Raw genomic sequence first — 16,086 nt, forward strand, 5'->3', positions numbered from 1 at the left:
GCAGCAGGAATACAACACACACACACACACACAGCTAAAGACGCGCGGATTGTGGCGCGAGCCCGAGATCTTTTCTTGACAGCCAATTAGGTAATCATGTGAGGGCAAGGCCAAACCAGATCACGTGGCAATACAGTGTAGTCGCTTAGCCCCGCCCATAGCAGCCTTGTTCGTATTTCCGTAAATACGATAAGCCCGCCTCCGGACTGTACCATCTACCTCAAATTTCGGATTTATGCTCCTATTGGCGAACGGCTGTAAAAGAAGAGTCCAGACATCTTTGGATAGCGAACTTCATGCCTATTAGTTGTGTATTAACGTTATATTATTACCTGCTGTCTGTGTGCACTTAACACAAAACACATGTAACAACTTGAGCCAGTCCATCTCCTCCCCCTACAGCTGTGAGATTTTGCTGCCTGACAACAAAAACAACCGAGAGGGGACGAAGCAGAAGCTGCCCGTACAGATGCAGGGGAAGACTGGAAAGTAGATGCCAAACAATTAATACCTTTCAAAGCGGAGGACTGTCGGGTCGAACATTAATGAAAGGATCCTGATTAGCGTTATCTGGATTGGGAAATCACACACAATAAAGTGTATACAGGTTCAGTGTATACGAAGTTTGCATTATATACAGACTGGGACAGTGCATGTCTGTGTGAGGACAACAGAGAGAAAGCAGGTAAGGTCTCAAGCAACTTTGCTATATTCTCAATCTCTTCCCTTATGCACAGCTCTTATGATAATGCTTCTTGACTGTCATATAGCAGCCACCCAGGGTTGCCAGGTCTCAGTGGCGTAAGTAACGACCCCGCAATGTGAAGAGGCCCAAGTCTTGAAGGGCTCTGCCGTTCCCGCTACCTAGGGCCCAACAATCGGATCACAATGGAAACTATACAGGCGGTCGGATTGCGGGACTGCATCAACGAACAGATGCGGCCGCGATCCAACAATTTTTTTTACCCTGCTCAATCGACATCTGCCGGACTTTCGGCGAGGTATTGATCGGGGACGCTCGTCGGATGGTCCCACACACGGGCCCGTGTATGGGGCCTTTAAGCGTAGTCATGTGTCATGATCTTCATGCAAAAAGCCATCTTGAAGAATGGCTCTCTTACTAGGGGGCATGTCCTGGCAACCTTTAGACTGTAAGCTCTTGTGAACAGACCCTTTTGATCCTATATACATTCTATAGCCCTTGTTTGTAAAATCATTGTAAAACCCCTGTTTATTATAAATGAATGATGATTATCATTAGAATCTTTGCTAGGATACAAAAGATCAAAAACACAACCCACCAACTATTGACTTACAGTATGTCATATCCAGTGCTTTTCTATTTTTTCACCCGTACCATTCTACCCTTTCAATAGTATCATTTTATCCATAATCCTGTACCATTCTATTCATTAAGATGCGTAATTATATGCATTATCCTTTAACATTCTACCCCTTCACCCGTACAATTCTATCCTTTTTGCATGTATCTTTTTATCCATTATCCAAGCGCAACCAATAAATACACAGCAGAATCAGGCAGTCTGTGGCATTTATTGCAGAAGTAAATCCTCCAAGTGACTTTATGTGATATAGTTTATGCAGCATCTTTGGGGGGCCCCTGAAAGTTCCCGCTGCAGGGGGCCCCACAAACTCTAGTTATGCCACTGCCAGGTCTAATTTTCAAAACCAGCCAAGCCAGCTACAAAACCAGCCAAGCCAGCTACAAAACCAGCCAAGCCAGCTACAAAACCAGCCAGGCCAGCTACAAAACCAGCCAGGCCAGCTACAAAACCAGCCAAGCCAGCTACAAAATCAGCCCAAAACTAGCAAAGAGGCATTTCAAAAGTATTCCAAAAATAACACAATATGTGCACTGAAAAAAAAAAGTCTAAAAAATAGATGAATATATCTCAAAATATGCCTTTTTCAAATCTGTGACTGTTTCGCAAATTTTTTTATGAAGCAAAATCTAGGACTAGCTTTGCCAATACCGGGGATGGGTTTGTATCTCTCTGAAGTTTGGAAGGAGTTACATTTAGAATATGTAGAGCGCAGCAGTGTTTGGTAAACATTTAATATCTGTATTGTGCTTTAGCTGTGTTTTGTTGAATATGTGCGACCCTGGTTGTGATACTTTCCAGAGTGTGCAAGTCAGTACTGGCACCGTGTCCCCTTGCCTTGTAAGGACTGTCTGAAGTGTCCAGTGTCTCACTGCAAGAATCCTGCCTTCCATCTGGTGTCCCCTTATCCTATGATCTAAAACAAAAGACAATTCTGCTTTTATATTTATAATGTGTGTTGTGGATCAGCATAAGTGATCTTATTTTATAGGTGCAACCAGATCTGTCATCTTTTAACTGTGGCTTTGTTTGGGTCATGAATACTGGAACAACGAATGTAGCCTCTATTGTGTTCCTCAAACTAAGAGGCCCCTCACACTTGCAATTATAGTGAGACCCCTGTGGACGGTTCTTGTTGCCTTTCTGCGAAAGTGATGTAAGAATGTATATACAGTATTGTTTTCAGACACCTGTCAAACTAACTTATTTCAGATGTGAAGCCCTTATGCTGAAGCCGTATATTACCAGCAAGTGAGGGTTGTGAAAAAAGTTGTTTTTTTTTTTTTTGTACCAGTAGTCTTTCTGTAAGCCCCTGATTTCCTTTGTCTCTGTAGTAATAAAACTGTTCCATGTATTAGATGTAATTAATCCTTAAAGAAGTGAAAACCATCCTACTGGGTTTATTTCACGTTTAAATTATTTTCTAGTAGACTTAAGATATGAAGATCCAAATTGCGGAAATATACATTATCCGGAAAGCCCCAGGTCCCAAGCATTCTGGATAATGCGTCCCATACCTGTAATGGAAAATAAAGTTAAAAATGCCAACAGGATAATAAAGTACATAGAGTGAGTGCAGAGTTTGAGGGGATCGAGCAAAATGCAGACTGGATGCACCATTGTATACTGCTATGTATGCTAATGTATTGTTGCTATCAAGCAGGAGTCCCCAACCTTTTAAGCCTCTGAGAAACATTCAGATGTAAAAGGAGTTGGGGAGCAACACAAGCATAAAAAATGTTTTTGGGTGCCAAATAAGTGCTATGATTGTCCATTTGGTAGACTATAGAAGGCTCAGTTTGGCAGTACCTGTGGTTTTTATGCAACCAAAACTTGCCTCCAAGCCAGAAACTCAAAAATAAGCACCTGCTTTGAGGCCACAGAGCAACATCCAAGGGCTTGGTTAGCAACCACTTGTTGGGGATCACTACTATACAGCTTAAGATTTGCATGCACTGGAGCCTGTTTTTCTTTATAGAGGGGCCTGGGGACGAATGAGGCCCATTTTGCGTTGCAAGGGGTCCCTCATACTATAGTTATGCTACTGAGCCCATGTATTGCCACCTTTAGCCTCCCCAAACAAAAACAAAAAACACCATCCACCTATGATCCTGCAGAAGTTTTATTGAAAGACACATAAGTTTTAGGGTAGGGACACACTGGGCGATTTGGGGAGATTTAGTCGCCTGGCGACTAATCGCAGCGACTTTTCTCCCCGAATGTCTCCCCTCACTCTGCGCCTGGATAAAATGAAAAATCGCCTGCGCTAATCACACACGGTGATTCGTTTTCCGAAATCGCCTGAAGTTGCCTCACGAGGAAACTTCGGGCGACTTCGGAAAACAAATCGCCGCGTGTGATTAGCGCAGGCGATTTTTCATTTTATCCAGGCGCAGAGTGAGGGGAGGCATTCGGGGAAGATTGGTCGTGGAAAGTCGCGGCGATTAGTCGCCAGGCGACTTAATCTCCCCAAATCGCCCAGTGTGTCCCTACCCTTAAGATGATAATGTCTTCTTTTGCATTTGCGCAACCAAATTTAATGGATGCAGAGGATGCCTGGCAACAGTGTAGGAGATTGTGGGCAGATAGTACCCAGCAGGCATGCAATTGGATTTACTTCTTTTCTACACAGTGGGTTTCCTCTATCTAAGGGGGAAATGCCAATACCATGTGATCCATTTCTAAATGTTTAATAATGTAGATGAAGGTCTGTGATTGTATATTTTAGTAAAAGGTAATTAATGTTTGTGTTTTCAGGGTACTTTTTACATGCTATAAAATGCCACTCAATAAAGAAAAGCCCTGTGGAACTGAGGAGCCAATGAGCGACTCTGATACATCAAGACTTTCTGAAAGCACAACATCTTCCAGCGATAATGAGTCTCCCAGGGAAAGCTTCACTAGTGATTCTTCATGCAAAAATGCTTCTCCTTCCTGTGAGTCTGCTTAGTTTAATCCTAAATAGTATCGCAGTTTAATGTTGTATCTAGATCCTATATTTATGATAAGTCAAGTATGTTGCCTTGAGTATTGGAACAACTTTTTCTAACACATTACTGTCTAAAGCTGGTTATACACATGTCCATAAAAACTCAGACCCTCCAGACTGAGTTGTTTGCTTATTAGTCAATGTATTGGGTCCACAATGTTGGTGGCCAGATCGGGCTAAAGCTGGCCATAGATGCAAAGATCCGATCGTTCGAATCCTCAAGCGATTGGACTTCCCCATCTCCCGACCTGCCACTAACCATTCAGATCAAAGTCTTACCATTCAGATCAAATAAAGTACAAAAGAACAGATCAGCCGATATTCTGCCCCTGACAGCAATTGTACGATAGTTTTGTCTGACAAAGCTAGTGACAGTCTCTCACTGAAAATCATACGACCAATCTCCGCCAGATGAAAAATGACGGGAACTTCCACACACAGTCTAAAAATCATATGAATCCTCGATTCGTACGATCGGATCTTTGCGTCTATGGCCAGCTTTAGGCCACACATTTGGCAACCTGGCCAAACAAGCCAAACTTATTATCTATGCATGCCCAGACAGGAATTGATTATTATTATTATTATAGTTAACATCGCTATCTTCATATTAGACCTCTGATACTTTCATAGCTATAACACACACACACAGTGTGTGTCTATTTGGCCAGTCACTGTGCGGTTGCAGTTGTGACCACCTTAATCAGATTCTGACCCAGGTGTTTCAACTGAGTTTATTGCAGGGCTCTATAAAAATAAATCACATGGAAAATATATTTTTCTATTTTAGTATGTGTCACTGCATAATTCCATATTGAAATAGTACAATCTTAAGTACTAAAGTCCATCCTCTGGCTTTTATGTGACTCTGTGGTGGCACAAACCAAAGGTTTACATACATGCTGGGATGTTTTAACCAAGGAGTGGACAGAGGGGGCTTAACTCCCACAGTATTTCCTGTTACAGTTAGAACCTTTTTATGTTTTCCTGTCAGGTGTCTGTGAGGAAGCACGCAGCACCACAAAATGATGTAAACCAAGCGGGCACAGTGGGGAGGGGAGGTAGAAGTATAGAGGGCCTAGGGGAGATCCTGATTGAAGATTTTGTTGTCTGACATAGTATAGTTATGTCTTGACAGTTGAACATAATTTTTATTTGTATACTTCCCAAATCCAAATTGTATCCGTTACTTTTCATGCATCTTTTATATCTTATTTTGAAAAGAAAAATATCTAGGAGAGTCCTTTCAAGAAATGCATTTCAGACAGTGTTAATTATGTTGGCAGGAAACTCCGCTCCGTTGAAGCAGCAATAATGTTTTTCAGTTGTTTATTTTTCTTTTGTGTCTGTTACCATGGAATGACCATTTGATTCCCTAAGTGAACCAGGCCACAGACATAGTAACACCCAGTGAGCAACTAATTTAGGGATTTTGCAGACTGCAGATTTTTCCTCTGGCTAGGGGTTAGTCTACTTTGAGCCTAAAATTAACCATTTGCCAGCCACAGATCTGCTGTACAGTAGGCAAAACATGTATTTATCTACCGATATCTAATTTCTGTCTTATTTCACAGCAAGTCCACCAAAGCCAGTGACATTAGATGACATGATGGCAACTACAAGAAACCTTGGCAACTTAATGCTTGCCCATGAAATTGTCACAAATGGAAATTTTCAGATAAATCACATAGATCCTCCCCAAAACAGGTATGATATGTGATGTCATTGAAATGTGTGTTGTATCTGTATATGGTTTAGTTTAATCTAGGGGTCCCCAATTTTCTTTACCCGTGAGCAACAATCAAATGCAAAAAGAGTTGGGGAGCAACGCAGGCATGAAAAAAGTTCCTGGGGGGGGCAAATAAAGATGGTGATTGGTTATTTGGTAGCCGACAGAAGGCTCTGTTTGGCAATACATGCCAGGAATTCAAAACATAAGCACCTGCTTTAAGGACTGGGAGCAACATCCAATATCATTGCATTAGCAAAGCAGGAGGGGGGTGGCATCGGTGGTACTGCCTCAGACGACAGCAGCTCCAGGATCACCCTTGTAATCAATAAGCAAAAAAAATGGCGATTAATGTTTTTTTTGTGTTTTCGGTTTGTGTGCTCAACAGCTTAGAAGGAAGAGTAAAGCAAATTGTTCACAAAGCATTTTGGGATTGCTTGGAGTCAGAACTGAATGCGGATCCACCTCAGTATACGTATGCGATCAAACTCTTTGATGAAATTAAAGAGGTAATGCCATCTAAAAGACTATTTAGTTTATTATGCTGATTAGCAGGGCCTCATTGGCTTAGAATTTTCTCCTGGCTGTTCTCTCTGGTCAGGCTAGTTGTATGTCTAGAACAATTAATTCTTATAAAAAAAAAAAAAAACAAATAATGAGTCTGTTAACTCTGTACAATTAAAAGTTTATCTTGCTGCAATAGCCTCTGGCATCTGTGATCAGTCATTTTAATTAGTCAGACATATTATTACATCCCCATGTACTGTTATTATTTTGTGAAGTGGGATAGGCTGTACCTGATTTGAATTCTGGTGGGAGCGACTCACTCATAAATATTTTATAAAGTTGTTCCCTTATCATTAAAGTGTCTAGGCTTAAATCCATATTTTGTACTGATATACAAAGAAATCCGTAAAAATCATATAAATCTCTTTGTATCTCAGAAGCTAATAAAAGGCAGTATGCCAGATCACAGTATATTGGACAGTACTATTTGCCCAAACCCAGTCTAATACAGTATTTCAGACAATCATAGATGAGCATTGGTTATTTATTTGCATAACCTTTGGGAAATGTTTCAGTGGGGCGCCAACAAGTGACTGAACAGTGAAAAGTACTAGGAAAACATTACTTTCCTCATATTTCTTACAGATTAATTTAAGAAATTGTATACACTTGAAGATTTGTGTAACTAACTGTACGTAAAAGTAATGTAGTATTCCAGCATCGTTAGATGTGTCTTCTGTTTTAAAAGGTTTGTTAAATTTTGTTTTTAGATCTTGCTTTCCTTCTTGACCCCTGGTACAAATAGGCTCCGGACTCAAATCTGTGAAGTTTTAGACGTGGACCTTATAAAGCAGCAAGCTGAGCACAATGCTGTTGATATTCCCAAGCTTGGAGGTTACATTATTACTATAATGGCAAAGTTATGTGCTCCTATTAGGGATGAAGATGTTAAAAACTTGAAAGCAACTGGAAATGTTGTGCAGATGTTACGGTTGGTATATTTACTTCCCAATATGTGCAGTTTAAACTTATAGATTTGGAACTGTCTGCAAGACTAGATGTCACTGTATCTATTGCTAGGGGTAAATCACTTTTTGTACATTTCATTGTTTTCTTCTAAGGTGCATTAACATTCTAGTGACATATGTTTTTGTTCAACACGAACAGTGATGTTTTCCGGGTTTTGGATCTTATGAAAATGGATATGGTCAACTACACTATTCAGAATATCCGACCACAGCTTCAGCATCAGTTAGTGGAGTATGAAAGAGGGAAGTTTCAAGACATCCTCGAGAAGACGCCAGGTAAAGAGAGAAAGCAATCTTTGCCTTAAATAAAGCATCCCAGGGAGTGTGTAACATTGCATTTTTTTCAGTCCATGTGAGAATCAAATCATAAGTGTCATTGTACCTTAATTTTTGAATTGTCCATTTGAGTATTTTTTTAAAGAAATTTTAAGTGCTTCCTCCTAGGGAACTCCAAAATGGAAGAATACATAGCAAGCCAACGTGCATAGTGTGAGTTTATGGAACAGTGGCCAGCTAAAAAGTCCATTAAATGGGTTTCATAACAGGAACAACTTCCTAGGTTTTTTCTTGCATTGATATTGCACTGTTCTAAGGCCATTGAGAAGGCACATTTAGACACCTCGGGCCGATTCACTAAGGGTCGAATATCGAGGGTTAATTAACCCTCGATATTCAACTAGGAATTAAAATCCTTCGAAGGATTTAGCGCAGATAGTGCAAACGATTCGAAGGATTTTAATCCAATGATAGAAGGAATATCCTTCGATCAAAAAAAGTTAGCCAAGCCTATGGGGACCTTCCCCAGAGGCTAACATTGACTTCGATAGCTTTTAGATGGCGAACTACGGGGTCGAAGTTTTTTTTAAAGAGACAGTACTTCGACTATCGAATGGTCGAATAGTAGAACGATTTTTACTACGAATCCTTCGATTCGAAGTCATAGTCGTAGTCGAAGTAGCCCATTCGATGGTCGAAGTAGCCCAAAAAAAACTTCAAAATTCAAAGTTTTTTACCTTCGAATCCTTCACTCGAAGTTAGTGAATCGGCCCCCTCATATAGCCAAAGCTGCAATGTGCTAACCACCATGTAATTTTCTCTTAATGGGGAAGTAGACTGCATTCCTCAAACTGTGTCTTATCATTTACTGAAATATATTTGACAAGTTTGGGGACCTTTTTATTTAGCAGTATTTTCCAATAGGAAACTTTTTAATTTATGTAGAATGCTTGTGCAGCTTGTTATGCTTTGTATACTCTATACTCATAATGTTTCTTTGTAGACGCCCTTAATCAAACAACAGAATGGATAAATGGATCCCTTAGAGATGCCATGCAAAAAACATCTGGTGAAAGTTCCTCAGATGCTAGTGGAGAATCTATGGATAATCTCAGTCCCACATTGGTTCTGAATAGAGGATATCTGAAACTTCTGCAGGTGGACTATCAAAATGCTGTGCCAGAGGTAAACAAATACAATAATCCTCACTTCTTATTGACCTTAGCAGATATTTTCTTTTAGTATGCTCATTTTTCCATGATTGGTTTGTAATCTTTCAACTATAGCTATATTTGTATAATCTGTGTATGAAATTGCATGGATTAAATCGTGTCACATGAAATAATCAGTTCTTCATATAATATTCTTTATTCCTTGATTCTTAATCTTGATTATGTTTTTAACCATTGCCTTTATATTTTTTACATTTCTATGGTTACTTACAATATTCCGATTATTTCCCCCAGACTCTCATAACTGAAGATTTGCGTATTCAAGATTTAAGACACAAACTGCAACAAATTAAAATTGTGGCTTCTGTGTGTCTAGTTACTCAGAATGCAATAGGGCCTTATTGCACTTCTGCATTTACTGATCATATCAAAGAGATTTCAGCAATTCTCCTCCAGGGCATAAACAACAGGTAAACCATTATTTTTCTGGAAAAAGAAATCTGTTCAACACATTTTTTTTTTATTTATAAATCAGAAGGTGATGGCTTCTTGAGTTTTATCTCGAAATGCTGGAACTTTCACACTAGAGGGCACATTTACTATAGGTTGAATATCGACGGTCAATTAACCCTCGATATTCGACCATAAAAGTAAAATCCTTCGACATCGAAGTCGAAGGATTTACCGCATTTCATTCGTTCGTTCGATCGATCGTAGAAAAATTTTTAATCCATCGATCGAACGATTTTCCTTCGATCCCAAATTGACAGGAAAGCCTATGGGGACCTTCCCCGTAGGCTAACATTGATGCTTGGTAGGTTTTAGTTGGCGAAGTAGGTGGTCGAAGTTTTTTTTTACTTTGTCGTACTTCGACTATCGAATGGTCGAATAGTCGAACGATTTTTAGTTTAGATTTTTAGTAAGTCGAAGGTCGAAGTAGCCAAAAAAAACGTTCGAAATTCTAAGTATTTTTCCTTCTATTCATTCACTCGAGGTAAGTAAATGTGCCTCTAGTTGTTTTATTTTTTTTTATTACTGAAATTTTTGGGGAGTCAGTGATTTGGACAGTACTTATTGTTCCTCCTAAGGCAGTTGCAGATAAACCAGCACTTGAAGCATGGAGATGGGGTGAATATATGTGATCATATATTAAAGTGATTTTGTGACTTTTCCAGAGAACGGATGTTTTCGTAATTTGGATCTTCATACCTGAGGTTTAGTAGAATACCATGTAAACATTAAATAAACCCAATAGGCTGGTTTTGCTTCCAATAAGGATTAATTATTTCTAAGTTTGGATCAAGTGCAAGTTACTATTTTATTATAACAGAGAAAAAGGAAATCATTTTGAAAGTTTGGATTATTTTGCTAAAATTGAGTCTATGGGAGATGGCCTTTCCATAATTTGGAGCTTTCTGGATAACTGGTTTCCAGATAATGGATCCCATACCTGTACTTAGACCCTGCGCTATATTTTGTGAAATCTAGATGAGTGAATGCACTTACACTATTTAAAAGGTGTAACTGCACTTTATTTTATGCCAACTAAAGTAGTCTATACACAGACTATAGAGTGTGATGGGACACATCACTTAAATATATGATCACAAGTCAGTAAACCAAATCTACTACACAATATCAACTCATACTTCAATCTCTGGTTTATCTTTAATTAGACAAACCATTTTGAATAGTAAGGGATGAGAATATCTGTGTAAATGTTGGATATATTAATGGGGCATAAGATTGTGATGGGATAAAAGGAAAGACAGAAACCAAGAATTTGTATAGTTCCAACAACAAAAAAAAAACAGACCAGAACTTACCTTTTGCAAAACACTACTATTTAGTAGTAGTTTAAAGGAAAATGTATACCTCTGAACAAAGCCTAAAACGGCTCATATGTAAAATCCTACTTCATCTAAACCACTCTTCTCTCACCTGTCTGCTACTATGGTGGAGAAGGTGGCAACCCCCAGCGACCACTACTGCTCACTGCCACAGACCATTTCAGCTCACCCTTGTGGAACTTAGAGCAAATCAGGGTGGTTGATTTCTTTTCTCAAGATAAGAAATGAGGTTATGTGTGTATATATATATTTTTTATATATATATATATATATATATATATATATATATATATATATATTGTTTAAAAAGTTTGCTGTAGTTCTTATATTCTTAGAAGGTAGCATTTACTAGTCACCTGTTAAAATGCCATGGGTACTTATTGGTTGCTGTGTTTTAGTGCCTCTAATTTTGTCTGCTTTGCTGCAATTGAGCTTGCAATGTAGACTCATACATTGGCTTTCACCATGTGATTAAACAATCACTAGCTCTAGTATTTATTATAATATTACTCTCTATTTATTACAAAATAGGTGTCAGGCTTCTGGGGAAGCAGGCCAAATGTAAATTGTGTCCCAGCTTATCTTGACTCTGCTCCATCCCCTCAGCCTGACCTCAACTGCTATGACAGAGGTCTGTAATGGGGATCTGTGGGAAGGCAGAAGGGCACAACTGAAAAGTAAGCGTAACACTGGATAGCTTATTAAAAGGATAATTACATAATCCAAGTGACACTATCCATTTAAATCTAGAGCTGATAAAACCTCTGCCAGAGTTAAGATAAATGTCTTATTTTTTAACAACAGTGTGCAGCAACTGGGTCACATGCTCGTGCAAGGTAATGTTGAAAAGGCTTGTAGGTGCTGCATTACTAAGTTTATCTTCTCTGATCCTTTCAGGGCATTTAATTTGAGAGAGACTCTTACTGCTTTAAGTGTTAAGCTGTGTTTTGAGATGAACAAATCCTTGAAGGAAAGAGGTCTAACCATACTTAGTTCAGAAGCACAAATGAACTTGCAGGGCCAGATCTGCAGCATTATTGAAAAGGATCATCCTATTTACAATTTGATTGGTAAGCCATTTTTACACAGAATACCCACACTCTCACATATATTCAATAGCACATAAAGATTGATTCATGTTTTGCTATAGAGTATTTTATTTTTTTCCAGTATTTCTTTACATGCTACAAATAAAGGTACACTCCCATAAAAATCTTATATCTGCCTTAAAATTAATCTAGAATGTTTCATTGGTTAAAGTAATTCTGAAAGGTAAAAGTTAAATATGTGCTTGCATTGAAAAGCAAAAGTATGGACTACAGAATCCTTGGGGCCTTCCAGGTAAGGGATTGTTCCTATCACAGTGCTATATCTTATTGGGTGCACATGGCAAGGCTTAATTTACATACTAAACAAGTTAGCCACAGCACTCTCAATATATAACCCTCATGGACTCTGCCTTGACAGGGTACGTCTGCTTATGCATGCTTTGTACAAACTTTGTAACTAAAAGTGTCTTTTTTTTAAGAAAGATACAGTTCAGTTGTGCAATAACATTTTTTCAGGGGGTTATATATTGAGAGTGCTGGGGCTTACTTGTTTAGTATGTGTGTGTATGTATATATATATATATATAGATAGATAGATGGATAGATGGATAGATAGATAGATATTAGGGATGCACTGAATCCAGGATTCGGTTCGGGATTCGGCCTTTTTCAGCATTATTCGGCCTAATCCTTGTGCCTGGCTGAACCGAATCGGAATTATAGTCGGCCATCATTGCACATTGCTGCCCTTATAATGAGTACCTTTATGCATTCTATGAGGAGATGTCATACATTTAAAATATTTTCATGTCCTGATAAATAGATCAACTTCAGCAAAGCAGAAGATGCAGGGTATGGTGAAGGAGGATCTGGTAAAGTAAGCCACCAGATTCTTAAATTACATTTTCTTTTTTCCTTCCTTTAGAAAAGCGGATCCAAGAATACCTAAGCATATTTCTCTGTCTTCCTTATCCATACAAACGTGTCCCCTTGCTTCCTGGAGGCCTTACTACTGTTCAAAAGGAACTTGAATTTGTTGCATTTCACTTTGCCAACATTGTGAACTTTAACAAACAGGTGTATGGACCTTTTTATGCCAATATCTTCCGGAAGCTACTTTTCAGCGAGGCGCCAGGAAAACCAGTGGAAACTGTGTCATCATGAGAAAAAGACCTGGACACATTTCTATTTTTCTTTTTTTTTTTCTTTTTGTTGTTGAAGATTTTCTCTTTTTTTAAACACAAGGGAGGGGATTCCATTCAAAAGAAAACAAAATATTATTTTAAATAAAGAGACGGTATTTTTTAAATAACAGACAAGAAGGTCCTGCAGATTTTATGAGAGAATTAATTGCCTTGTCACTTTCAGAGATTTCATTTTACTGGTGCTAAGATGGATAAACTTACACATTCTGCACAGGGAATTCTTATTTTGCTCAATAATCGTTGCGGATTGTGTGTATGTCAGCTTCATAGCAGCTGACATACACACAATGATTCACGATACTAAATTGGTGCTTTTATATTTAGTAATGATCCAATTATTACAGCTTCAGAATTCACCATGGACTATAACAGAATTCCTAAAAGAAGGGAAATTTAGAAATGGATGACACTACAAAGACATTACAGGAAGCAAACGTGGATTTTTATGAAAAGGGAAAGTATACATTTTTTTCTTTTTAAACAATGAGATTTTGGGCAATTTCACTTGATTAAAGTTAGAGCATTTTCCTGGAGATTAATTGAAAAAAAAACCAAAATGTTTATAAAATATTTTGTTGGTAGCACAAGCCAAAGCATCCTGCTATGATTGATGTATATAGAAGATACTGGGCCCAAGAGCAGAATGATTTAGGGGTCCCCATAATGTATCGGTTTAAAATTAATATACTGTAACTGTAATATTATATTAAACAGAACTTCTACAGGGCCCTCTATACTCCTGGAACACCATGCAGTCTATGGGATATATGTTTTAATCAGCTAGAAGGACTGTACCAAGTATTTTCTGCACAATGGTATGCTTAATCATTTTAAAATCTTACGGCTTGAATTAATTTAAAGGGAAGGTTGTGATTGTTGATACAGATCCCATTGGATTAGGTCCATCCAGTAGTGATTTTAACACATAGCCGAATATTGATTAAAGGGCATGTAAAGGCAAACAGGGCATGTAAAGGCAAACAAATAAAATCCAATTTACCGTTTTTATAAGAAACCTGACTGTATTCAGTGAAATTCTCCCTTCATTTACTGCTGTGGATAGGAATTGTCAGATGGTCCCTAACTGCTGAGCAGGGAAACAATCATACTTATGAACAGCAGGGGGAGCCCCCGCCTTACTTCCCAGCCATGCAGAACTCAAGCAGCTTTGTTTATGATGATCCCTAAGCAGCCCAGACCACACTGAGCATGTGCACAGTCTTAGTCTTGCAAAGATGTTTAACAAAGTCACAAGATGGTGACCCCGTGTAGCCAACTTTGAAAGCATAAATCATTTGTTTGATTAGGCTTGTGGTGCAGTAAGTTCATGCTTATGTTTAGTATACAAAATACAGCATTTCTAGCCTTATTCTAAAGCCCTTTAAACTAAAGCGGGTAAGTCTATACCACTATATCAACGATTGGGCATTATTAGTTGTGCTACACTTCACAATAATCCATTTTTAAGTTACAGCATGTTAATTTTAGTTACAACTGATTCAGCCATGACCGTGTTGTTGCAGGTAATCATTTAGGACATAGTAAAGACTTTGCTAAATAATTTTTCTAGAAGTGAAAAAGGGAATAACCTTATTTATTAAATACAGTACGTGCGGGCCCCAAGATAAACTTCTGCTTAAAAATAGAGGCTTACGTAGATTCTTAGTTGCACTGTGAGTATATTTAGTTGAAAGTTGCTCATTTATATTCAATGTATAGTCCTAATCATGCTTTTCTTAACATTGCTGGTGTATTCTGAGAGCTTTCCTGTGAGATACTGAGAACATTTTATGAGAAGCTCTATCCCATGGCTTGAAAATGAGCATGTCCTTGCCCTTTTGATTCCCATCGCCTGTTTTTCTTGTGCACAATGTAGTCATATCACTTGTGGCTTGCCCCCCGAATCTATATAAGCCTTCTGTATTTTACCAACAGTAGGAATGGTAGAGTTTGACAATACCTGGCTTAAACAAATGTGACTTATGAAAAGATGTAGCTAGTAGCTTAGAATGCTCATGTTTATTTACCTGACTTACAGTCATCCTTTCCCCTGGTTAGATGTTTTAAGTATTATATTCTTTAATTATAACCTGGAATTTTCATTTACACATTCCATCTAGGTATTGCTAATATACATCAGTATATGCATGTTGCTTCCCATGTCATGGTGTTGATCTTGGCTTTTATTTGCTTGCTAAGGTTTTATGGTTTTATCTTCTAAAGGCTACTTTTTATTTTAGCATCTTATTCTTCTGTTTACATACATTAGTGAGTTAAGCTATCTGTATATGCAGATTTGTTACCGACAGACCTGTAAAAGAAACAAAACTTAGTAGTAGTGAGGCAGAATAGCTGAAATCTGTCCCTTGTGCCATAGTTCTTATGGTTCAGGTCAAACCAAGAAAGAATTAATAGCTGGCACAGGTGGTTGATTTAATTTTAGTTTTATTACAGACTGTTATTTCTTCTTTCAGCTAATCCTACTTAGTCTACTCCTGTAAACTCCCTACTGAGGGAAGTTAAAGGGATACTGTCACGGGAAAAAGTTTTTTTTTTTTTTTTTTTTATTTCAAAACACATCAGTTAATAGTGCTGCTCCAGCAGACTTCTGCACTGAAATCTGTTTCTCAAAAGGAAACATATTTTTTTTATAATGATATCACCCCCCCCCCTCCAGCAGCCTAACAACAGAATAATGGGAAGGTAACCAGATAGCAGCTCCCTAACACATGATAACAGCTGCCTGGTAGATCTAAGAACAACACTCAATAGTAAAATCCAGGTCCCACTGAGACACATTCAGTTACATTGAGTAGGAGAAACAACAGCCTGCCAAAAAGCAGTTCCATCCTAAAGTGCTGGCTCTTTCTGAAAGCACATGACCAGGCAAAATGACCTGAGATGGCTGCCTACACACCAATATTACAACTAAAAATAT

The 16,086-nt window shown here is 38.4% G+C and overlaps 1 protein-coding gene across 2 annotated transcripts; it reads left to right on the top strand.

Moving 5' to 3' along the window:
* Positions 1 to 215: 215 nt before the first annotated feature.
* tcp11l2.S (t-complex 11, testis-specific-like 2 S homeolog) lies at positions 216 to 14,163 on the top strand. 2 transcript variants are annotated; one of them, XM_018256072.2, is made up of 11 exons: positions 216 to 685; positions 2,335 to 2,499; positions 4,101 to 4,279; positions 5,907 to 6,039; positions 6,450 to 6,570; positions 7,339 to 7,559; positions 7,736 to 7,872; positions 8,876 to 9,057; positions 9,339 to 9,514; positions 11,792 to 11,964; positions 12,869 to 14,163. In XM_018256072.2, coding segments are annotated over exons 2-11 (1,563 nt in total). In that variant the 5' UTR covers positions 216 to 685; positions 2,335 to 2,497; the 3' UTR covers positions 13,108 to 14,163. The 2 variants fall into 2 exon arrangements, with proteins under 2 accessions (XP_018111561.1, XP_018111562.1); XM_018256073.2 differs by lacking the exon at positions 2,335 to 2,499 and having other exon boundaries at positions 217 to 685.
* Positions 14,164 to 16,086: the final 1,923 nt, after the last annotated feature.

This window comes from Xenopus laevis, chromosome 3S, assembly GCF_017654675.1.
Source record: "Xenopus laevis strain J_2021 chromosome 3S, Xenopus_laevis_v10.1, whole genome shotgun sequence".
NCBI classification, from domain to species: Eukaryota; Metazoa; Chordata; class Amphibia; order Anura; family Pipidae; genus Xenopus; species Xenopus laevis.

Excerpts from the sequence above, each read along its gene's own strand:
- tcp11l2.S (XM_018256072.2), top strand. Across the intron at positions 7,873-8,875 it reads CATCCTCGAGAAGACGCCAG|ACGCCCTTAATCAAACAACA; the intron begins GTAAAGAGAGAA and ends GTTTCTTTGTAG. Across the intron at positions 9,515-11,791 it reads CTCCAGGGCATAAACAACAG|GGCATTTAATTTGAGAGAGA; the intron begins GTAAACCATTAT and ends TGATCCTTTCAG.